This window comes from Leptopilina boulardi, unplaced genomic scaffold (assembly GCF_019393585.1).
Source record: "Leptopilina boulardi isolate dan_hultmark-lab unplaced genomic scaffold, ZJU_Lbou_2.1 LbouV2_310, whole genome shotgun sequence".
In the NCBI taxonomy this organism is placed as follows: Eukaryota; Metazoa; Arthropoda; class Insecta; order Hymenoptera; family Figitidae; genus Leptopilina; species Leptopilina boulardi.
The window spans coordinates 5,131,472-5,147,429 of NW_026137875.1; the positions used below are offsets into that span (position 1 = coordinate 5,131,472).

General features: G+C 22.6%; 1 protein-coding gene across 2 annotated transcripts in view; it reads left to right on the forward strand.

The window, feature by feature from the left end:
* LOC127283561 (uncharacterized) overlaps positions 1–15,422 on the forward strand; it is a 145,912-nt gene extending 130,490 nt beyond the window's left edge. For both annotated transcript variants that reach the window (XM_051308519.1, XM_051308520.1), the window contains 8 exons: positions 1,841–1,954; positions 3,053–3,186; positions 3,819–3,969; positions 5,136–5,467; positions 6,600–6,818; positions 6,898–7,000; positions 8,656–10,871; positions 13,156–15,422. In XM_051308519.1, coding sequence (XP_051164476.1) covers positions 1,841–1,954; positions 3,053–3,186; positions 3,819–3,969; positions 5,136–5,467; positions 6,600–6,818; positions 6,898–7,000; positions 8,656–10,871; positions 13,156–13,548 — 3,662 coding nt within the window. In that variant the 3' untranslated portion in view covers positions 13,549–15,422. The remainder of the gene's footprint in view (positions 1–1,840; positions 1,955–3,052; positions 3,187–3,818; positions 3,970–5,135; positions 5,468–6,599; positions 6,819–6,897; positions 7,001–8,655; positions 10,872–13,155) is intronic.
* Positions 15,423–15,958: the final 536 nt, after the last annotated feature.

The following is a 15,958-nucleotide window of genomic DNA, read 5'->3' on the forward strand; positions in this document are numbered from 1 at the left end:
TTTGTCAGAATTTTTATTTGCTCGAATTTTCATTTAACATAATAGGCATTCTAAAAAATTTTATTGTATCACTGAGAAAAAAAATTTAGTGTTTGCAATAAAATTGTTTGATTAGGCAATTTTGGTTCTTGTAACCAAATTTTGGTTGGCTGAAACAAAGTCGTAGAGTTATCTCAACCAAACATTTGGTTAGGCCAACAAAATTATTTGGTTGAACATTTTTAAATTGCAACTAAAATTAGTTGTTAGTTTAAATCTCTCACAATGATGGGTAGTCCAGTGGTCAGAGCTCTCGATCTTCAGTTTTAAAACAGAGGTTCGATCCCAGGCGGAGATGAGATTTTTCAAAGTCCACAAATATTTCAATTGGATAAATATAAATTAAACGTTAAATTGGATAATAAATAAATAATGAAATAAATAAAAAAGATACAAATAAAAGAAATAAGGAAGAATAAAATTTGTAATTTTACAAAAAAAAAACTGTTTGTTTGATCAACCAAACATTTTTGTTGACCTAACAAAAAAAATTTGGTTGAGCTAACCAAACATTTTTCTTATGCTAACAAAAAACACTCAACCAAATTTTTTGGTTGACTCAAACAAATAGTTTGGTTGCTTAAATACCAACAAAATGTTTTTGTTGGCCCAACCAAATTTTGGTTGCTCTGACTAAACATTTTTCTCAGTGTACCTTTTGTTTAAAAGTCCCTTTTTTAATATGAAATCAAAATAAGTTTTTCAGGGTTTCCACGGATCAAGGAAGTCAGGGAATTTTATACTGGAAAAAAATCAAATTTCTAAAAATGCTACTAAAATTATAATTTTTGAAATTTTCAATTAAAACTTTTGCTTCTAAAAATTATTGTCATACATTTTTATATTATTGAATTTTAGTGAATTTTCAATTGAAAACTGTTTTAAATCATGTAATTTTCGAAGAATTTATTTTAAATTATTGAAAATCATTGATTTTGCAATTCGAGTTAATATATATTTTTTTAATAATTCAACTTTAAAAAATTTTTAAAACTCGTACAATCCGAGGCCTGTTATTGAAAACCTCTTGAAATATTTTCATTAGGGTCAGGGAAAAAATTTTAATTTTGACTGGAAATCAGGGAAATATGAGGGAAAAACAAAATAATATTTTTGTGTAAACCTCTTTTTTGTTGAATATATTTTGAATGTAACGAAGACTTAAATACATATTAATAATTTTGATTAAGAATTTATTTTTATTTAAAAATTTAAAAAATTGTTACTAAGTACCTTTCTTTGGAGTGCGCGACACATTTACTTGGAAATGTAAAAGAAAAAATAATAAAATAAAGTATAATTTGAAAATTAAAATTAAAAAAAAATAATAATAAAAAAATTTGCAGTAAAATAAAAACATTAAATTTTTAATCAGTTTTTAATTTTTAATCGCATTATGAAAATATTAAATTAAAGTATATTAATTTAATTTTTTGATAAAGAAAATTAAATATTTGCATCAATCGATATTTGTTTTTAGAAAATTAATGACATAACATATGTATGTGATGATAAACATGAGACTGGGTAATTTGATAAACAAAAAAAACAATTATCGGAAATACATTTATGCAGGATGAGAGAAACTCTCTAATTTGTTACATCCATCCGCTTGGACTACTTCCTTGAAGGACATCATATTTAAACTTTCACGTATTGATGATCCAATTTTATTATTGTAAAAAGAAAAAAAAAACTTTCACGTCTTTTGCATCAGTTGTGTTTATATTTAAATATTTTAAAAAAAAATACAAAAATATTTTAAAACTGAATTGACAAATTAAAAATTTTTTTTTTTCAGAATGCAACGCAGCCGGATTTATGAACAGATCAGGAATTATTGAGAGGGTGCCATATATTTATCTGCCCCAAAGAGGACAGATTATTTATCCCCAAGCGGAAATTCATTTCGAAGGTATTAGAAAAAAATTAATAGCTTACAAATATTTTTTTTTATAATAAAAAAAATTTATCAAATTTTATTGTTTAAACAAATTGTTCAAAAATTAATATTTTTTGTTTAAAAAAATAATTTTTATCAAAAAGTTTAAGGTCTTCTGCGTAAAAAACATTCGTAACACTTTTTATCTTTATTTTTATTAGGGAAAATGTTATAAGTAAAAAAATATTGAAAAAGTACCTTAAATATTTTTGAAAATTAAGAAAAATTAAAAAAATTTTTTACAATTTTAAATATTTTTCTACTTTTTCTATCAGATATATATATATATAAAAACAGTAAATTCAATATATATAAAATATTATAAATGAGTGAAAAAAAAAAAATGTTCGTAAAGTTGGTGTGTTTAGTACGAACAAGATGACTTCACTGTAATATTTGTCTGCGGAATAAATCAACAACCAGTTTCTTTAGAACTCTAAGATTGCATTACAGAATCCCTTTAATTCCCGGTTGTCAAAGCAAGCAGTAAACACATTAATGCACTTTACGAATCTGTGATTCTCGACACATTTTGAGAGATATAACTTTGATTTCACCCGCTGCATAAAAAAAAAATCTCTCCAAATATATTTTTGTGATACCAATACATGACAGCGACAAAAATTTATAAACCATATAAAATAAAATTTTTCATTTATATTCTATACCCAAGAAGGAATAACAAATACAGATCATTTTTTTTTTTTGAATGCACATTAACTTTTAATTGCACTTCGTTAAAAATTACACGAATTTATTTTTTCTATCGTTTTTTTCGTCGCTTTATGGATCACATTAATTTTATTTACGAAAAAAAAAAATTGGTATTTAGGTATTTAAATGTCGCCTTTTAGGCAAGATTTTAATGAAGTGATTTGAAGTTAATTAAATCATTTTTTTTTACATAATTAGTAAATTATATGGAGATAATAAAAAAATTATTTGAAAAAACAATTTTTTATTTTATTTTTATCACTCGGTAAAGGTTTTAAAGGAAATGGAAAATTTTTTAAAATTTTTTTATGCGAATTTTGTAATTAATAACAGAAAGTATTTGTTAAATTTTTCCAGGGGTTAAATTTCCAGTTTGTGGAATCACAGGAGCACAACAATTAGGAAAAGGCGGTTGGATCGAATTGAGAAATTTATCAAGTTCAGAACCGCCGTTTAGACTCTTTCGAGATGAAGGAAGAACTTTTCTACAGGTTTCATTTTCATTTTTATTAATGTATTTTATTTGACTATTTTCCGAGTCAAGTAAGAAAAAAAATTAATTTTCACTCAAAAAATAATAACTAATTTTTTGCTTAAAAAATTTATTTTTCAACAAATTATTGATCAAGAAACATTGTAGAAACTAATTTAGATCAAAAATAATAATAATAATAATAATTTGCATTGAAAAATAGTTTTTCTTCTCAATCGTTGATCATAAACGTTGTAAACTTCACACATGACGTGAAAACTTTTTATTTAGTACTTCAAAGTAAAATAATAAGAGAAAAAAAAGAAAAATATATTATTTAATAACTTTTATTGAATTCGTAAAAATTTATTGACTTTCGCACTTTTTTGAAATAACTTTTTCACATTTTTAAAGTGAAAAAAAAGACAATAAATTGTAACAAAACTCTTAATTAGCAGACGCAATATAAAAAAAAAAAAAAAAAAATAGTCACTGAAAATAATTGGCACAACATTGCGACAAATAAATTAAATTTCACACAAATCGGAAATGGAAATTTTCGCATTAAAATTTATAGTTGCTATCGATATACATATTAATGTAAAATCATAGCATATTTCAATATTTAATATACGTAAAATTTAATTACAGTGGATTGGAGAAACTGGACTGAGAGAAGCAACTGAGGGCAAATTAGTTGTTGCAAAACTGATCTGTAGAGACGCCTTTCCAAGATCCACACATCCTCAAGTTTTTACACCATGTGTGGCATTCCGCGTGTCAGGATCTTCCTCGAAAAACAGTGAGAAACTCCCTATTAAATTTAATACATCATTCGTATTTTCTGGAAAATCATTTTCCCTTTAAAAACAATGCCAATCACACATATATAGAAAATGTCTAATTATATGAAAGTATATATATAATAATATAAAAAAACACATTTTTTTTTTACAATAAAAAAAAATTATATGGAAAATTTTTTTTTTCTTTAATTATGGAGTAAGTTTTCAAAAATTCGAATCGGTGTCAAAATTACACAAAAATTAGCAAAAAAAAAAAAAAAAAAGTGTTAGATTCGACAAAACATAAATATTGTTATTTTTACATAATATTTTTTACTTTTATTTTAATTAACTATAATTTTTCTTTAATTTATTGTTTTATATGAAAAAGAATTTTTGTTATAGAAAATTTTCGTTTTTTCTACACTTTTTTTATTTTCTACATAAAAAATTTTTTAAACTTTCAAAAAAAATTTTTTATAATAATTATATAAAATATGACAAGTGTAAAAACTATTTTATGTATAAAATAATAAATAAATTAATAAATTAAATTAAAAGAAATGTTTTTTCAATGCAACAAAAAAACAAAGAAAAATTATAAATAATTAAAATAACAAAAATAAAAACATTTTTGTAGAAACTTTTATGTAGTTTTGATACCGACTCAAAAATTGATAAATCCATATTTTATTATTTCGAGATATTTAACTAAATGACATTTCTAAAGTTAATTTTAAATTTTAAGGGAGAAAAATTGTAATAAATTATTTATATATAAAAATTTTTTTTAGATTTAAGACGTTTTGTTTTTAATTGAAGTCTGTAATAATTGGAGAATTTTAATATTTTTGTAATTTTTTCCTATCAAAAAGAATTAAAATTATAAATCATCTTGATTAAGTCCAGATGTTTTTAAATTAAAATATTTTTTTTCCTAAATTCGATTAGTAAAATCTTTAATATATTAAATATACATTAATTTCCACTTTTTTTGAAAAATGGATTTTTCGACATTTGAAAATTTGCTCTTTAATTTATTACAGATAAATTTTAATCAGAATGATAAACAAGAAAAATTTATGTCCTTTTTTCATAAAGATTTTTTTTTTTTTGTTCCCAAGAATTTTGCAATAATTGGAATTTAGAGGAAATATTAATATTTAAAATATTCTATTGACAGGTGTTCGTGAAGTAACATTCTCTTCTAATTTCAACAAGTCACAAGGTCTTTCAACAATAGAATATACGGCCATAGGAATTTCTTCAATTCTCTTAGCACTAATTTATGTAGCAAGTGTATCTCTTTACTTGCATAGTAGAAAATCAAGAAGAAAATCATTAGAAACACCAGAAGTCATTATAACAAGTGGACGAGATGGTGTTGGTCTTGTAAAAAATAATCCTCTACTGGCAGCCTCAAGACATTTTGAGAATGATAGTGCATTGAGTGAGAGTGATTTAGGCGATGATCTTCCTCAAAGCGATGGCGATCAGGGATTCGAAAATGTTCACGTAAGTCATTTCAAGAATTTTAATTTCTTGCTAAAAAAAAAAACAAAATTTTCTTTACACCTAATAATAATATTTATTATTTATTATTATTATAAAAAAGTAATAATAAAAACAAAAATAAAATATTCATCTTCTGAAAGATTGAAAAAAATATATTTTTTCAACTGAAAATTAATAAAATTTGTTGCCTAAAAAGTATTTTAAATTGTTGATAGAGAAACATTATAAAAATTATTATTTTTTTTACTTTTCCAAACTTTTTTTTCAAAAAAAAAAGACCTTTTTCGACTTCTTTTAATAAAATGCGACTTTTTTTTTACAGTTTTCAAAAAAAAAATTTAAACAAAATACGTTTTTTCATAGTAGCAAATTATTAACTAATATTCTTCACTAAATTAATTATTTTTAAATATTTTATATTTGAAATAAAGATTTTCAAATAAACAATTTTTGAAGAAAGTATTTTTAAAAATATATTTTTGAAACAATTTTTATTTTTAAAAAGATGTATTGTTTCTTCAGAAAAGATACACTTCATTAAAAGAAGTATTTAAAAAAAAAATATGAATATTAATAATGAGAATGAATAGAAATGTAATGTGCAAAGTTGTGATACTTTTTTTTCTAAATAGCATTGAAATTAATTCAATTTTCGATGAATGAACACTAATTAGTATATATAAGTAAGATTCACTTAGCACTGTAAATTTTATGCGCTTTTAATTGGCTATTCCACTTTCTCATAAGTCTTGAAACAATTTCAAATTACTGTCAGTCTTCTCTCTGATTCTGAACTGCACTCTTCTATTTATTATCACTCTAATTTTTTATATTGTACAGTGAAGTTTCAAAGAAATAATTCACCAAAATTCTCAAGAAATAAAATATAGATTCTGAATTGAAAATAAGAAACATAAAAAACGCTCGGTAAACTTTACAATATATTTATGATCATCGATTAAGAATAAAAAAATTATTTCACGCGGAAAGTAATAAAAATTTTTGATCGAGAAAGTTTGCGAAAATTTTTTTCAGACAAAAAATTAAAATAATTTGTATAGAAAAACGTCACCGAAGTCTACGCAAAATTTTGAAAATTATGTAAATATATAATAAAATAAAAATATTACAGGTGACTTCTGCCTTGGTTCATCCACATTTTGATTGTTTGGAAATAAATGAAGGAATTTGTGGCTCGGGTACAATTTTAGGTGAAATATTACCCGAAGAAGATGTTCGAATTGTGGAAACAGTCGATAATACACATAATCAAGACACGCCAGTTTTACCGGGAGCTCAACGAAGAAAATTATATTTCAATCCAGCCTACTTTGATAGACAATTATTATTGGTAATAAATCGCATTTAATTCCATAAGAAAGCAATGTTTTCATTAAGTCACGTGCATTAATTGATTTTTTTTGCCACAGGCCCCACCACCAGCAGCTATTGAATTTCTTTTGAAAATCAGAGAAGTCATTGCCATTGCAAAACATAAAATGAGTGCGAAAAAATTCGTACCCTCTCTTGGAAGTAAGTTGAAAAATTAAGAAACAATTTTTTTTTTTAATCAGAAAAGCCATGTTGAAAAATAATTTTTTAGTTTAAAAAGAATTTTTGTAACATTCCTAAGCTTATATTAATTTAGAGAACACAAAATTACAGATTTTCATCATTTCTATAAATGATTTAATAATTAACCCAAGTTTGAATTTATAAAAATTGTTCATTGATTAAAAATTATTTACTCCAATTTTCAATAAATCTAAATTTAAATTAGTTGAAGCATTTATTGATTAAAATTGTAATCGATCTAAATTTAAATTCATTCTAATTCTAATTAACCATCAATTCAATCAATCCAAAATTTAATTTATCTAAATTTGAATTTATTCCAATTTTAATTCATTCAAATTACAAATTAATTAAATTTTCTTCTATTTAAATATTAATCGATTGAAATTTCAATTCAATTTAAATTTCAAGTGATCCAACTTGAATTAATTTTAATTTAAATTAAATTTACATTTGTTGGTTAAATTGGTTCAAATTATCCAAATTTTAAGGCGAGCGACTACTGAAATTTTCGTTATTAGGCAACAATTTTTTTCTCACATTACTTAGGATCTAAAAATGTGTTTCGTTGTCAAAATTAAAGAAAAAAATATTTTTAACAATTTTATAAATTATATTTTTTGAAAGAATGAAAAAAAATTTTAAATCTGTACGATTGATTGTTCAAAATCATAAGAAAAGTGTAAAAAAAATTGTGAATGAAAAATATTAAAAATTGTAGAAGTTCGAATTGCAATTTTTCCTGAATTTTAAGTTCTATTACAACATTCGTTAATTAATTATCTTTTTCTTTTGTAAATTTTCATAATGCAGCATCATTTTATAAGCTTAATAAAGTTGAAAAATAAATTAATACCCTAAAACAACGAAAATAAAAAAAAAATGTCACTGATACTTTACTTTTATTTATCCAAATTTCAATAGAATTAAATTTTATTCGATGCAAATTTCAATTTAATTTAAATTTTAATTTCCATTTCAAGTGATCCAATTTCATTTAATTCTATTTTTTTATTCGTCAAATTGGTTCACATTGGTTCAAATTATCCGAATTTTAATTTATCCAAATTTTATTTAATTTAGGTTTTAAATTATTCAAATTTTAATTTATTTTGAAGGATTTAAGTTTAAAATTATCCACATTTTAATTCATTTAAGTTTCAAATTATCCAAATTTGAATTGATTTAAATTTTAAATTATTCGAATTTCAATTTACTCAAATTTTGATTGATTTAACTTTTAATTAATTCAAAATTCAATTTATCAAAATTGTAAACTATAAATTTTTTCAATAATAGATTTTTTTTTTTTTTTAACACCTATTTTCGGTAAATAATTCACTTTTTCGACCTATTTTCTAGAAAAAAGATACTATATTTTCTGTTCTATTTTGAAAACAATAAAATACAATGATAAAATATTTTTTTCTAACTTCAAATTATTAGATTTCTATTAAAATTCATTAAATTTAATAACTATTTTTTGTCAGGAAAAAATTTTTAATGTCAGGGAAATTTAAAATTTTCTTATGGCAACCCTATTATTGGAAAAAAATTCAAAAATTAATTAATAAAATAAAAATTAACTAATCAATTTTTTTTTTCAATTGTAGATATTCCCGAAGAAGACAATTTATCCGAACAATGTAGTTTATTAATTAAACAAAAACCAAATTTCACACGAAATTCAATAGTAAAATCTCAAAAATCTCAAAATTGTTCTGGATGTCCAGGATGCTTGGAATATCATTCAAATCTTCCAACACTTGCAGAAAATATAAAACAAATACCAGGCGAAAGTAGAGTGAGAGCATGGCTTGAAGATGTAAAACCACCAGAACGTCGTTGGAAAGAAAATGAAAATGAGGGAAAATTCATTAAAGAAAAATCAAAAATATTTACAAATAATTTAGAATATCTCGAGGAAATAACCAATAAATATGAATTCAAATCAAATTTATCATCACAATTTTTTTCAACATGGCGTGATAATCCTCCAATGTTGAAAACATTTCGTAATATTGCTCGCAGTGAATATCTCGATAATGATGATAAATTTAGCATTTCACAAAGATCAACAAAATCAATGTTTGAAGAACCAATTTTCGATAGATTTCAACGTAAATTACGCGATGGATTTGATCTACATGAAAATAATGAAATTAATGCAAAAGTTCGTAAAGCAATTGAAAATTCATTTATTAAGCAAATGGAAGAGAATACAATATTGGAGAAAAAAGAAAAGAAATTCATTGAAAAGAAAAATGAGACATTAATAGGTAATAATGATTTATTAAAGAAAAATGACAATGAAAAATCTATAATTCCACCTTATAAGAAATCACGTAAACCAAAAGCACCATCGGTACCGAAAAAACTACCCAATATGATAAAGGAAATTTCAAATATTCCAAATGGTACAAACACAGCAAAACGTATAATGGACGCAGTTATCAAAGAAATGGTTGATGTAAAATCACTTGAAACATGTACAAAATCATCGAAAATTGATGACTACGAAGTCGATAGTCTCGAAAGATCGAAATATAATAGAAAATCATCAACATCACCAGAATCAATTGATCATTCAAGTCCAAGTTTATCATCAGCTTTACCAATGGAGGAGGAATTAACAATGCAAAATGCCATTATTAATAGAAAAACCGGTGAGATGACAATTTCAAAAATGAAAAAATCAAATTATTACAATCTTCCCGAAATTGTTAATAAAAAAGAAGAATATGCTTTAGTCAGTGAAGTTTATGTAAATGACGGCTATACAAGTCCAACAGGAAGTGATGATTCAGGTCCTGAAATTCAATATGAAGCTGAAAATCCCGGTCATCTTACAATAAAAGTTCAAGATTCATCTAAAAATTATATAAAACTCGACGAATCAGAATATGAGCCCGATACACTTGATAGAAAACCAATGAAATTGAAAATAAACGGTGATGTACAATATGAAAAGGATTCAATGACAAATGAAATATTTGCCGACTCATTAGAGAGACCAAATCAAATTCTATTGCGTTCAAAAGGCAGTTTTAAGGATGAGGATTCAATAAAAAGTGGAATTGCACCACTTCATCGTGGTTACGGTAGTCTTCGTGCTATTTATGAGGCACGTCTTAAAGCTGGAATGAAAGAAAATTCAGTGAATGATGGTGAAAAAACACTCTCATGGAAAAAGAATAAATATTTAACACCTGACAATAGACACGCGAGAAGACAAAGAAAACCCCATCAAAATCAACCGGATGTTGTACCAATGCCACCTGAGGAAATTTATCAATATCCAAAAGCACCGAGACGAGTTGAAAATAATTTGTCACTCTCAAAAAACGACTGGGACAGGAGTCGTACCAAAACGGAGGACCCTACAGCTAGTGATGGCGCTCCTGTCCCAAATTTAAATAGTTTATTCGTAGGGATAACACATTCGGAGAATTATAATAATTTCATTGATACATCATCATCATCGTATATTTCGAATATTAATTGTAATGGTGAAACGTTGGAAAATAATTTATCACATTCAGCGGCTAATATTTCGGAAATAATGTTGGATGAATTGTCATTAAAAAAAATACAGGGTGATAAAAATATTATTGATATTAATAATTGTTTGCCATCTTTGTATGGTAGTGAAATGTCAATGACAAAGGGACGGCCTTCTAGTCGAAATCAGAGGAATGATCAAATTAATCTTATTCCCACTCGTATGAGAAATTTGGCTTATTCAGCTGATCGTGTTTATTCGAAATCATCGAATGTTCTACGAAAAACTAAGGCGCAAAAAAAAGCGCTTTACATTAATCCTGCATTGGTGAGTTTTTATTTTGAAATAAGATTTTATTCTTACATATTAAAAGTGGATGTTTCTGTATAAATTTCATAAGTTTATTAATACAGGCCTCGACTTTTTCCGAATTTTTTTTTCAAAAATAAGACTTTTTTCGACTTATTTTAATAAAATTTTAATAAAATTTTAATAAAAGTTTTTCGATTTTTTTAACATTAAAAAAAAAAAATTAAACAAAATACGTTTTTTTAGTATACAATGCAGATCTTCTTCAGATCTTCTTTATTTCAATTATTTAACAAATTTTTAACTAAACTTCTGCACTAAATTAATTATTTTTAATAATTTTTTAATGAAATTCTTCACAAATTCAATTAAAATTTTTTATAAAATTTAATAATTGTTTATAATTTTAAAAAGAAAAATTAACAAATAAAATTACAACAAATTTTTAATTCAATATCACTTGAAATTTAATTATTTGCAAAAATTTCAATTATTTTTAATGATTTTTATAATATTCTTTGAAAATTCTATCTGAAAGTATTTTTCAATTAACTTTTATAAATTAATTAATTAAACTTTCGGAATTCAATTTTTGTATGATTTCTAATAAATTCTTGATCAACAGAAATCACTAAAAATTTCTCTTATTATAATTATTTTCTGAAATTTATCACAAACTTTTGAAATTCAATTATTTTCATAAATTTCAATTTAAAAGCTTCTAAAATTTAATTATTCCTAAAATTTTCCATCTAAAATTTTTTGAAATTTAATAATTTCAATTATAACTCTCCTGAAATTCAATTATTTTTAATGATTTTTGTAATATTTTTCAAAAATTCAACTATCTGAAACCATTTTTCACTTAAAAAGTTTTCAAATTATTGTATTTTTGTCTGCAATTTCTAATAAATTTTTTAGTGAAATCATCAAAAATTTTGAATTAAAAATCACTTAAAGTTCAATTAATTTCAATAATCTTAATTTTAAATCTTTGAAAATTCAATTACTTTAAAAAAATGTTATCGAAAATTATTTGATACATTATTTTTAGATCTGTAAAATTTCATTATTGTCTGAAAATTAACAAAAAATTTTGCAATTTTCAATTATTTCGAAAAATTTCAACTTTAACTCTTCCAAAATTATTGATATTTAAAAAAAAAAATTTATTTAAAAATCTGTAAAATTTGATTAAGTATTGCTTGAAATTTTGTTGACCATCAAAACTAAAAACTATGACAAAATTTTTAATTCGAATAAATTGCTTAAATCAGACTTCAAAATAATAGTAATAATAATAATGCATAATTTAATACATTTTTGAATAGTTTCAATGTGAAATTGATATCAATTTTTCTTTAAATTAACGAAATTGAACAAAAAAGATAAAAAAAGTTCTTTTTACAAAAATTTCATTTTCAAAATTTTCAATCGGAAACTTAATATTTTTGGAAATTAGTAACAAAAATAATCGAAAATGGCTAAAACTATTTCTTTACATCTTTTTTAACTTAATTTTTTCGAAAAAAAAGTAATTTAGTTTAATTTATTTAAAAAGTTTTAATGTCGAATTGATATCGGTTTTATTAAATTGGCATAAATTATCAAAGACGACCAAAAAAAACAAGTTTTTGTTAGTTAACATTTTTTTTTAATAGAAATTGAATTTCTTTTTAATTTTTCTCGAAAAATAATCATAATAAAAATATTATTTTTCAAAATTTTCGGAAATTATCTAAACTTTTCGTAATCGAAAAAAATAGGTACGTCTTTTCTAATTTTCAAAATCAAATTTTGATTTGAGTGACAAATTCAATTTCAATTGAATGTCCGGATTTAAAATATTTTTCATGTACAATTTTACAGTAAAGCTCTATGAAAATATGCTTGTCGAATTTAAAGGGCTTTGATTGATTTTTCACCAAAAAAAATTACTTCAAAATAAGAAATAGTTTTACAGAAATTTTTTTTAAAAATATAATTAGTGCTTGAAGTTAAACTATATAATAATTTTTTACGATTGAATCTCAATGGATTAATAAAGTTCATCCGAGGCCTGTGTTGGTTTTAATTTTATTTTGGAAAATCGAAAATTTTAAAAATTGAAATACAAAAAAAGAGATACAAAAAATTAAAATAATAAATAAATTTTTATAAAAGAAAATAATAAAAATTACAAAATAAAAAATGAGAAAAATTCACCAAAACGAAGTAGAAAATAAAATACAAATTAGAAACAAAAAAAAAAATTAAATACTTAACCAATATAAATAATTGGAAATCGTTTCTTTTTTTTCAGTATAAAATGGAAGACAGTGGATATCTGAGCAGCACAGACAGCAATGGATCTCGTAAGCAATTATTGGCGAACGATGTGAGTAGTGTATCGGAAACAGATGAAACAGAATCACAAGGTGATGGAGCAAGTGAAAGTGGAGCCGAAAGTGTTGGTACTGATAGTGTATTCTTTGGGAATTTTCGTAAACTTTCTGAAACGTCAAATTTTTCAAAAAGCATTGACTCAGGAGTAGATGTTGAAGTGCGAAATCCTTTTTTTAAACCATTTGGAATAAGAAATGAAGGTGGTGTTCTTGAGAGAATAACAATAAATACCAGTGAAAGTGAAGCTGAGAGCTTTAACACTGTTTTAAGTCCAGACAGTAGTAAAAGAAGTAGAAATCTTGCCTCTTGACTGAAACAACAAATTTAATATATATTTATAGGAAATTATATAAAAATTGTTCAAAAATATTTTTAATATATTTCTATACGTATCTACAAAAGAATATAGTATAAAAAAATAATTTTTGAAATTAATAAAAAATTTATTTCGTGTTAATTATAATATTTGTTTTTTGTTTTTTTTTCAGATTTTAGTAGTTTTTTAAAAATAAATTTTCAATTTTTTTTATAAAGAAACGATTGATAATGTTAAAATTTTTATCTAATATTAAAATAATATTTATTTAAATAGTTTTTTAATTCGATAATGTAATAATGAATTAATTAAATTAATTTCGTTTCTATTTTTATTTATTTGGAACTATTATTTTGAAAAAATCGATTTATATTTCAAATAAAAGACATGAAATAATTAATATATTAACTAAATAAATTTTTTTAAACTTGTAATAAGTAAAACAGACAAAAAAAAACTGTAGGCATCAATTAAATGAAAGCAACTGAAAGACTTGAAATGATCAATTATTCATGTTTAAAATAAAAGCCGTTGTAAATAGACACTTCATTTTTCTATACGTAAACTTTTGTAAAAACTTCGTTATGTTTAAAATGAATTAGATAAAATTCAAAGACACAATGTGTCAAAAAAAAAAAGTTCGACAACCGGGTAATTTATTTAATTCAGAAATAAGATTAAATAAGCTCAATTTTAATTTAGATAGGAACAATTTTTTATCATAAATGGGTAAATTTAAGAAATTCAATAGTAGTCTGACTAGATTTATAAAATTAATTAATTTGTTAATTGATTATTTTAACTTAAATGTCAAATAAATAATAATATTTAAAATAATTACTGGATTTTATGTAAATTATATACAATTTATAATTTATTAATTGATTAATTTTACGTGAATGTAAAATAATTCAGGGCCGGCGGTGCAATAATAAGATTATAAATTAGTAATTAATTTTACCAATTTATGACTCTTGTAATATTTATAAATTAAATTTACAAATATATTAAATGTCTCGTGAGTGAGATTATTTGAATCTAGTTTGATAAAAATTTTATTAATCTTTGAAATCGGTGAAAAAAATTGTTTTTAAATATATATGCGTAATTTTATAATAATTATGTATCAATATATAAGTATGAAGAATATAATTATAAGATTATGAATTTTGATATCTTACCAAACAGGTATTAATTATTGTAGAATTTATTAGAAATCTTTATCTCTTTTTAAACTATCGAGAATTATTATATTTGTTTGTTAAGGTATCTCTTCGGCTGTTTGTAAAAATTATTCAAAAGACAATTTCAATTGTTGCAATAGTTGTTAATTTTTTTTTTCTGTTGTGAATGCATTTTATTTATGAAACTTTATAATATATTTTATAATATTGACAATTTAATTTTTATTTAATTTAATTGCATAATATATAAAATTTTGTTAAGTTTGATTTTAATTTATTTTAAATAATTTTTAATTTAATTTAAAAATATGTTTTATATTTATATGTATCTGTAGGATAAAATATTTGTTTAAATGATTTTTGTAAATGTTATTATTAAATTATATATAATTTTTTGCAATTTTATTTATAATTAATATCTGAGATTTAGTTATTATTGGAAGGAGTTGTGAATTCCAGAAGCGCACGCTTCCATGTACCTGCCAAATGTAAATATAATTAAAAAGTTATAATATATAAATAAATTTATATAAAATTATTACACTCCTATGAAGTTTATAATAATATAAATAATGAAATATAATTAATTTATAAAGTTACAATACTCACTTCGAATGTATGTTATTTCAAGAAGTTTAATTTTGACTTTCGATAAATCTGTTCACCTGTTATATTATTATAATTTATTCATTAATAAATTTAATCAAATGTAAAAAGTTATTAATTTATTTCCAGTTTTTAAAATTAATTTAATGAAATGAAAATCCATTTTTAAGAACAAATTTAATATATATTTACTAATTTAATTTTATTTCAATTTTCAAACAATCAAATTTTAATTTCAATTAAAGATTTTTTTGATTATATATTTTTTAAATACATAATATTAAAAAAAATACTTCTTAAAAATGGATATAAAATACGAAAAGTACATATTTTCAGATTTTAATTATATTAGAACTGAAATTATTTTTTAAACTGGGATAGTTTTGATACACTAGGATAATAATTTAGTAAATTTTTTTAATTAATATTGAAAATAATAGTTGAAAATAAAAATGTTTGTATGATACTTGAGTAATGTTTTTGAATGAAATTGTCTGTTATTTTTTAATAACTTAGTTTAGTTCACTAATATATTTTAAAAAGATGTAATTTATGTATATAAAAAATTTGTACTTTAAAAATGATTTTTTTTATTTCATAATAAAGAATATAAA